This window comes from Xenopus laevis, chromosome 8L (assembly GCF_017654675.1).
Source record: "Xenopus laevis strain J_2021 chromosome 8L, Xenopus_laevis_v10.1, whole genome shotgun sequence".
Taxonomy (NCBI): domain Eukaryota; kingdom Metazoa; phylum Chordata; class Amphibia; order Anura; family Pipidae; genus Xenopus; species Xenopus laevis.
The window spans coordinates 57169582-57180060 of record NC_054385.1 but is presented as its reverse complement, the minus strand read 5'-3'; the positions used below and the strand labels follow the sequence as shown (position 1 = coordinate 57180060).

Sequence of the window (10479 nt, the reverse complement as noted above, 5' to 3'; positions counted from 1 at the left end):
TATACACTTAACTAGGGGATCAGTCAGAAATAGACTGATTAAGAATAAGTCATTTGAAAATTTTTGGATTGAAACTGGTGTTTCACAGATCTCACAATTCATTTGGGTTGAACAGATTTAATTGACTCATAACTTTTTATAATACATCTATATTTTTTTTAAAAAAACATCCTTGTTTGTATACCTTCCCATCTCCTTTGAAATGATCGCCTCTCGCTGTTTAACATTTATTGTAATATTTTATAAACACTGTGATATTTTTATCTCACTCATTTTAACCTCTCCATTTTACATGTTTCACCATTCTTTTCATTGCTTCCCTCATATATTCTACCTTATATATTTTAACAGCCTATGACTCAATAACTATAACACTTAACTAAACAGTCAAATACTTTTTTCTATCCCACATATAAAAATAAATTTTCCCCACCCTTACTTGACACCACACATCCTTGACATTCTATCCCACATTGTATTATGGAATCATTCTAGCTCATGCATTTTAATAATGTTTTGCCACTCATTCTAACCATTGTATGCTAACTGTTTTATTCTGTATCTTTGTAACCATTATTTTCTGTTTATTCTAACTATTTTACTCCCCAATTTTAAAAGTTTCATACCATCTATTATCAACAGTTTATCACAGCCTTTCTAGCTCAATTTATTCTCCCAATTCAAGCTCTTTTATCTCACCACCATTTACTTTTCTCTCCAGCCCCCTACACTCTCCTCTACTTTATATATTACCACAAATTGATTTGGACATTCTCATCATCCATTCCTTCCTTTTTTCACCATGATATGACTGTCGAGGCAAATGTAAAGCAATGTGTATAAATATACTTTACTCTTTTTGTAGGGCATGCCGCCCAGCCGCATTAGGAATGCAGCGTTCCCCAGCGCCAATGCGCATGCACGCAAGTGCGTTCACGTGGTGGGGGCGCACGTGGACTGCAGCCACTTAGGACCGCTGAGGCAAATCCGGTCCTCCTGTTATCTACCTCATATCCAACCCATCTTAAAAAGACTTTTATTCCTGCAAAGTTGCTTGTGCATTATGCAATAATTACAAGCATTCTATTTTATTTACACAATGCTGTCATATAATATGAAAATAACTAGCCATCTCAAGGCAGATGTCTTTTGGTAACTACATTCGTAATACTGTATTTCATTTAATTCACATTAGGACCTTTGTTGAATACCTGATGAACAGAATTTCGGTTTCTGACCATGGTCCTGATAAACCACTTAAAAAGTTTCTGTGAATGTCTGGGATGCCCTACACCCTCTGTGCAACACACTCCTACAACAACAATCCTACATAATTTAAAAGGGCAGCCATCACAAGGGGCTAAGAGATGCTAACATGATTAAAAACAAGTCTCTCATTCAATGGGAAAGTGTACACAATAAAATATATTCTCTGTCTAATACCCACTGAGAGGGATTAATGTGGTCCCAGGCAAAATGCCAAATTGTGAATCTGAGTGAGTCTAAAACCATACTGAGTGATGAGACGAGTGGATTGAAAGACACTGTAGATACATTAATGAGAGTTAGAGATATTTCTGCAAAGTTTACTGCAAACTTAAACCATTCTCAGAGCACTCCATTGATTTCTAAGTGTCTCTTTCACTTGATAAAACTCAACTAATTGTTTCAGTGGCAAACTAATGTTGCAATCTCCATATAGGAGAAACAATTAATAATGTTTAAAACTGAAAGCTCAAACTTCAATTAATACACCTTTATTCATTCTTTTCTCTCACTTTTGCTTTAAAAAAACATTTTTGTTACCTTTCAAATTCCACTTGTTCAAGGATTTCCATCACCTATTGTTAGTTCCAAACCACCAAGTAAGACTCGCCAATAAATATATTTAGATATATGTTTAGTTTATAATCAAAGAGACCTAATAATCTCTATGTTCTTATTAGCACTAAAAATATGTCTGTGAGTTCTCACAAATAAAGTAAGAGCTCTTACTGTTGAATATTCATTATTAGAAAAATTAATATTTTAACAATGAATTTGCTTAATAGATTGAGTGTTAATAAATATTTATTACCTTGTGGGAAAAAGCACGAATATTTCAGAACCTTAAATCAATGTGTTTAGCAGCAAAACAGCACTCATGATAAAGATTCATGTACATTTTAATAGTCACGTCTCTATTTTGTCACATTTATCATATTTCAGGAGTTGTAATATAGTAATAAATTCTACAATGAGATAACTCTTACTGCTCTGCAGTCTACAACAGAATCAATATGTTGTATCTTGCATTCATTATTCATTATAGCAGGGATTGTATTCTGGATTCCTGCCATGGTAACTTAAAAATACACATAGAGAAGGATATAATCTCATTACATATGTCAGTTAAATGTTTATTTTGTGAGCACATTTTTTGGTTCAGTTTATTTTGTAGCATGTGTCCCAATAGGCCCAATAACCAAAAGAAAAAGTTTAATAGAGTATAGGAATCACTGTTATCAAGCATAACTATGCAAAAAAAAGTATCAGAATGTCTTTATTTAGATATGGTTTGGAGACAACTGCTGATGTTTTATTCTTCAAACCCTGTATACATGTCACTCCATGAATTCTACTAATGTCTGCAAGAGCTCCTAAGTTAATTATTGATGAAAATATGTCACATCACTTATAAAATGGGGTAAATGAGGTCTTCTTTTAGTATTAATGCAGATTCCGGATTGCACAATGCAGTGTAATTCTTAACAATCAACTTTACATAGCAGATGCACAGATTCATATCTGTATTTAATCAATAATCACGACTACAAAATGTTTTATCAGGTGTTCATGTTCTTAGCAATAACATTATATCTTTATTATCCATGTTAAAAGAAGTCATTTTTTTCAGTTTGCACATTCATTCCTTTAGAAGGAAAGCTGCAATTTACAGCTACATTTTAAAGGTAAAAGAAAACAGTTTCTTCTGGTTCTGTTTTTGTTCATTGATCATTTTCCCTTTAAGATGTTTGTAATCTGTGAAATGTGTGTCACTGTAAAGCTTCCGAAACTGGCAGCATATATTGTACATTTATTGGCACTCCTTTATACCAAACAGCTATATCTACAATTCATTTTTGTTATCCTCTGTTATTAACAGTGCAACCAAGAGTGCCAGGAACATATTTTTATTGAAGGAAGGGAATGCAATAAAAGCTATTCATTTTCTGATCTGTAGCACTGACATTTATTACAAGTTATCTTTTGGTCTAAACTATAAAGTGTTTCATATCCATTCTGGCTAATAGAATACTTGGGGGAAAACCTTTCTGATATTTGATCCTTGGTGCAAAAGCATCCTTTTCATGCACTTAGATTAAAGCACTTATTGACATTTCGTTTGTATGTTAATGAAATATTTCTTTGATTTTTTTTTAATGCTTATTTTAGTCAATACGCTTGAATTTATTTTGGAATGAAACCGTTCGGAAATATTTAAAAGTAGCATTTGACATTTTGCTGTGGTGTAGTGTTTAGCAAATCTAATATTAAACTGTGGGAGTCAGATACATAAAAACCATCTAGTGAAGAACAAACCACCACATTTATTCATACATTTATTTAAAGTGATATTTGTGTATTTAAATAAATGTATTTGGTGGAGTAAATGTAAACATATAAGAACACGCACACGTACATTTACTTTGCTACATGCAATTCATAAAGCTTTATACACTATATATGAATCATTTTAGATGTAATAAAGAATTACAAATAAATATGTTTAATCAAGGAAAGGGAAATATATGTTAAAAAATTAGCATGTGTTAGCATTGCATCTTTTATTTTTTATTCAATTTCAATTTTTATTCAAAGAAAAAAAAAATAGAACATTTTCTAACCATAACTAATTTGTTGATCATTTATCTTTCATATTAAGTTGCGCACACACACACATATATATATAAATTAGACATGTTTTACAGTAACGTGTAAACTGTTCATTACTGGTTGCAAGGGAAAAATTTAGTTAATATGAGTTATAACGAAAGTATTGTTGTATACCATGTTTTTGTTTGAGATTAGATGGCATGCACATCAATCTTAAGTCTTTGTCCCTGTTTATATATCTATTTTAGTCTTTTACACAAAGCTTCTTTCAGCATGATGCTATAAAATACACTCTACATTTATTATTACATTGTGCCATTTGTGATAAAATAGCTGTGATCAATTATACATATAAACAGTTTTTCTAAATACCGTAACCTACATACATTTCAAATGACAATTATTTTTAAACAAAAACATTTCTTAAATTGGGTGAGAGCACTGCGGTAAATGAAAAGGAACTATAATTTGTTGGGGCAGTTAGCAGCTTAACCCCTGAGTCAACAAAAAATCTACAGTCATGTTATTTGCAATATATCTAGCAACAGATATTTATTTATCTGTGGAATAATACCATTAATATTACCAAAATACTTACATTAATTTATATTATTTAAGTAGAAGACTGCTTATTGCTGTATTTCTATCAAAGGTTGAAGAAAAAAATCACAGCAGCTATTCTAAAATGTAGTCTCTGCCAAATAATTTTGAATTTTGCAGGTATGTTTCCATTACTTTCTTCTTCTGATAAATACACCCAACATTTCTCAGATGTTTTCAATGGGCAATGATGCATACAAGACTGTTCTTCGATTACAGAAAGTAACATCATGAGAGTATAAAACGAAAAATGTGTAAATGCATATATTTCTTGCATGAGATTTTAATTTGAGTGACTATGTCATTATACAAGCAGTTTTGCTAAATGATGCTTAACATGATCCTGTGTCTGAATTAGGAAACGCTTTGTAATAAAACTATTGAGTTACAATTATAGTATTACTGCAAAATATATATATATATATATATATATATATATATATATATATATATATATATATATATATATATATATAAAATAATCTGCAATTGTTTCAGAAAAGAGCAATAAATATATATATATATAATGATCTCCTTAAATAAAAGTTTGGTTGTAATAAATAAAATTTGTTTGTATAACAACATTATTCATAAATAATCCCTTACATGAAAGCTCAAGATTTAAATGTCATTGAATAATATTCTCTGTTTTTATATGTTTTTTTTGAAGATATTAAGTACCTACAATTTCTGCAAATGGCTACATTTCAGAAAAATGGCATATTGTCCTGGTCAGTTCTTATTAATTTGCTATCTGCCATTCTAAATATAATGGTATTCTAAAATGTAACATTTCATTATTATAAGGCAGATATAAAAATGGAAACATATCTATACTTTGAAAACAACAGTACAGAGAAAAAAATGAGGTAAATCGTGCATGGTTTATTTGAAATTCTGTAGCATACACAGACACAAAATGTCATTCATTACACACATAGAAAAGTAAATATTCATAAAAAAAGAAACAGAGGGAAAGCAATAATGTGTCTTGCCAAGAAAGTGCAGTGTTAAATAGTTCCAAAATAATTAACTTTAAATATCAGTCTAATCCGTAATGTTTAAGTTAAACTTTCAACTTTAAAAAATAAAACTCATCTGTGTCCTCACTTGTCATCAAAATAAAAATAACGCAGACACGCATGTATAGAGATACTGTGCTTCATCACTGCAGACAATAATTAGTCCCCAAAGATATTGTCACATGTATTTCAAGGGAAAATATAGGAATAAATGTGAAAAAAACTGATTTGATTGTCAAAGCATCTTTGCAGTGAAATTGCAGGGATATAATTATTTTTAATCTTGGTTGTCTTGTCTATAAAGGTTCATTTTCCAGATGTGCTTTCTAGCTGCTGATGAGGTAGAAACATAACATTTATTGCGCATGTGATGGAATTTTTAAGATGGAGAAGTGAAGTAAACCATGCAGTGACAAGGCTTATTTTAGGTCGATTTTATTTTATTTAAATTAAATTCAACGTTTGTGTGCTGTACAGCAAATAATATTAATAATAACTTAAAATTTTTAACCATTGGTGCAATATCATCACAGAATATTATTTACAATAATAAATATAAAAGGGAAGGTCAAACTGAGAGAAAGAGATTATAGACATTTCAAGTTTTCTTAGCTGAACTTTCATTCATTCCCATTGCCTTTACATTTTTTATTTAATAAAGCAAAGGTAATTTGAGTCAAAAGAGACTCAGTCAAACCAAAGACAGAATCCCAAACTTTCCACTCACCAGTACAACTTTACAGGTGTCTAATGTGTTCCATGTGTCCCTTATCAATTCATTTATTTGCCAGAGCATGAAGACAAAACTGAAGGATGAAATGATAAACACACTGTATCTCAGTGTACCTAAATTCCCTTTGATTGAGATCAGTTTCATATTTGAGTTCAAAACAGTGCTTTGTTTTTCAGTATGTTGCAGAAAACTTCATCCGCTTTTGTTTTTGTCTTTGATTACAAAACCAGACTCTAACTACATTCTTTTTCAAATCAAGTTTTTCTGCAATAGCTGCAATCTTCTCTGAAGAAGGTCTTGGCTGAACAGCAAAATAGGCTTCTAGAGATCTTTTTTCCGGAGCTGCAATAGATGTACGTTTACGTTTCTTATCTCCCCCAGTAAAGATTTCAGGTTTGGCCATTTTCTCCCTTTGCGCTATCTCTGCTTCCTCTAGCCAAGCTTCTAATATAGGTTTCAGAGCCACCATGTTATTATGAGATAATGTAAGGGATTCAAATCTGCAAATTGTGCTTTGGCTGAGGCAACCAACACCTGGAATCTTCAAATTGGCCAAGGCAGACCCCACATCAGCCTGTGTTACCCCAAGTTTGATTCTCCTTTGTTTGAATCTCTCAGCAAATGATTCAAGTTCTCTGGGGTCTGTTTCACTTTCAGAGCATGAGATTGTTGCATGAGATACTAATGCGTGGTTATGAGCAAAGTTCATAGATTGTGTGTGGTGGGCCATGTGATTTATGGCTGACATATGGGCATGTGGATGAGAGGGTGTCGATCCAACATCTGGTCCTGGGACACCCCCTAATGTGAGAGCTGGATTTAGGTGATCTAAGAGATCGCTGTCTAAGCCTTGTGAAGGCTGATGGTGATGGTGATGTGAGTGGTGAGTTGTTAAAACAGAAGGATGATGTAGATGCACCGATGAAGAGGTTGGAGTGCAGGACACACTTCCCATAGTGTGATATGTGGCATCTGGTTTGAAAGGATGTGTTTTCTGTGATACAATATCCACGGCAGCCAGAGCTTCAGCTCCTCTGAGCAAAGTCTCATCAAAGCCAGCAAAGATGTTACTTTGAAGCTGAAAAATAAGTAAAATTCAATCAAGCTTTGAACTTTTGCAAGGTGTTTAAATAAATAAATGAAAATACATTTTTGAAAGAGTGCAAATGAAAAAAACTATGGTTTTGGCATTTCTTCTTTTTTTTCTACTTTGTATCTTTACATTTCTAATACACCTAAAAGTGTATAATACGTTTAACATAATTGAAAATGTTACTTTATGAAATATATGTTAAAAGAAAAGGGAGCAGCCTTCATGTCATACAAATTAACCTATTTGTACAATTTCGAATATACTCTCTAAAAATTATTTGCAAAAGGTGCAAAATATAGATTTGCTTTGTATACAGCATGTACTAAAACAACATTTGATTCCACATTGGATTCTCATTTAAATTTACCAATTCAGTTGAAAGGCTAATGTGAAATATTAATATTGCAATGCACAGGATTTAATGGTTGAGTTAGGGATCTGATTCAAACATATTGTAACAATGTATACTTCAGGTGAAAAGCATTATTATTTGAATGCCTCTACACAGTGAGGCTAAATTAAGCATATCTAGATACAAATCTAAAGCTTACCTGTGGGTTAGGAAGACAGGCTCTACGAATGGCTTCTGAGCTTGTGTGAAGTGGAGCATATTTGGGTTCATGTAGCATAGGATGCATGCTAAAAGCCTGCTTGCTGTTCATAGACATCATTTTGAAGAGCACTGTGGAGACCCGTGTTGCTAGTGCATGAGCAGGTTGGAATTTGGTTTAGCTTTGCTCTTTTTGGTGTGTTGTTATTGTCTGACTTCTTATCACAGTATCAGTGGCAGTGACCCCTCCTCACTGCTTTTGGATTGGAGGAGCTGAAGAGAAAGGACTCCTCCTTAATGAAAGATGAGCTTAAGGCAGTGAGATCACTGGCAGCATCACCCAACCACTCCTTTAGACATCCCCTGAGTCCTAATGAACAGCAGGCAGTCAGGTGGCCAAGGCTGTATCCTGATACCATTGTGTGCAGAAACTGTTACATTGCATAGCATGCAGCTCTCCGTAAGAGGATCTTCCAGTCTTCAATTAGAAGACAATGGAAGAAAAGGCATCCAAGGGAGGAAATTACTAGCTGCAATAATTACAACTGATATACAGCTGGCAAAGCGTTACTGCAAGTCTCCATTCAATATCACACAGCAGTCAAGAGCCATGTCTTCTGAATGTGATATCTGCATCTAGCAACCTGGCTGTATAAGTGTATATTTTAAGAATGAATGTAGTCTCTGTACATGTGTATGACTTGAATGTTAAAATAAAAAAAAAAGTTGCTGCACCCACAGTATCTATACAGGTTGTACTGCACACACAGGATAATTCTTGCCTTTGACCAGGTCACACTGCCTACACCTCTTTGCAGCATGGCTCAGCACATGTCACACTTGGCACTAGCCTGGAATTAACCCCCATCTGCCCATAGAACAGTATTTCAGAGCCTTATTAGGTGAACTCTAGGGTTTTATGCTATATTGTCTAAATAATGCAAAGTTGCTCTAAAGAATTGGTAGAAAGTCATGTCTTGTAAAATAATTATGTAATTTCTTTATTTGGTTATGGCATGGCACTGCCAATATAATATGCATGGAAGAGCAGCAAGATCCACTGTATAAAATGCTATAAAACAGAATAAAATATATACTTATGCCAGATAAGAAGAACCAAGCATATCACTGTGCCACTGGATGGTCATGGTCTATAGGGATCTATGGGGTTTATTTATTTAAGTCCGAATGCAAAAAACTCCAAAAATTCTAGGTTTTTTACTTTATTATGCCCGAGGATGCAAAAAGTCTGAATCAGAAAATACTCCATCTTCAACCTGTAGAGGTCCTGTAGAAGTCAATGACAGAGGTCCTATTTGCAATTTCTGCACTGCATTTCGTAAAATAGTCCAAGCATTTTGGGCTTCTCCTCTGATTCCACAAAAATCAGACTTTTCGGGCATCAAATCCGAAAAATTCAGATTTTTCGCACGACAATCCAAAAAAGTTGCGGTTTTTAGTGCAACAATCTGATAAAGTTGCGGTTTTTCCCAATCCAATTTTTCGTGGCTTTTCAATGATAAATAAGGGTAAATCATGGATTCTAGTTTGGTCTGACTTTTTTTATTTAAAACATAAGAAAAATTCAGATTTTGATAAATAAACCCTAAATGTTATAGGTCAATATACTACAGGGAACCTAGGATTGTGTACTGAAGCAAATAGAATATATTGAGTAGCATGGCATTTAACATATTGCTAATTTTGGTTCTAATACAACGTATAGTATTGGCATGAACTATAAAAATCACTGGACAAGAAAATGCATTGGAATCAATAATATAAGGACAACTAAGGATAATGCAAACCATTGACATCTAATGCTACAGCAAAGCTGAAATTACTAGGATGGGCGAATTTGACCAGTTTTGTTTCACCAAAAATGAGCTGCCGGCAAAATGTTGCATGGTTTTGACACGCGTCTTTTTTTTTTGTCGCACAACGCCATACAAGTCTATGGGCGTCATTTCTGTGGCGAAACAAGGTGAAAAAAAATGCCCATCCCTAGGGAGCAATTTGATGTACTGTCTTTAGTTATACAGAGCTGACATTTTTCAAAGTGCTTTATATAGACTATACATTATTCGCTGCTCATGGAGATTGCTCTATATCACTATGGTCAGTTGTATCATGAGCTAGTTAACCTACCTGAATGTTTGTTGGAGCATGGGAAGAAACCAAAACTCTTTGCAGATGTCAAAGATTGCCTTGGTTGGAATAGTGTCTAGAATACAAGTGCTGGATGGTAGTAGTGCTAACTAATGCACTGCCATGTTGCCCAGGTAGCATTTTGCACTGACAAATCCAACTGATATACAAATACAAAAGTCATTAGGTATAGTTTGGGGCATTCCAGAGGTTTCTGAAGAACAGTAAGTTACAGAAAATAGCACTATGCACTATGCTACAATAAATGACAAATTCTTAGATGATCTGCAGCAAAGTACACCTTAATTAATAAATAGGTATGGAAAACGTGATAGCTTATAAATGCTCTGAAATACAGGCAAGCCATATCCAGCAGAGCCCATTTAAAAAAAATAATAATAATTTACATTATTTTTTACATTTAAATATTGCATAAATCCATATTTATGGTAAAGCA

General features: G+C 33.4%; 1 protein-coding gene across 1 annotated transcript; it reads right to left on the bottom strand.

Annotated features, from left to right (window-relative positions):
- Positions 1 to 5341: 5341 nt before the first annotated feature.
- Positions 5342 to 8093, bottom strand: pou4f4.L (POU class 4 homeobox 4 L homeolog). The gene is made up of 2 exons (XM_018229969.2): positions 7876 to 8093; positions 5342 to 7309 (listed from the first exon to the last, which is right to left on the bottom strand). The coding sequence occupies exons 1-2, from the start codon at positions 7993 to 7995 to the stop codon at positions 6404 to 6406; spliced, it is 1026 nt and encodes a 341-aa protein (XP_018085458.1). The 5' UTR covers positions 7996 to 8093; the 3' UTR covers positions 5342 to 6403.
- Positions 8094 to 10479: the final 2386 nt, after the last annotated feature.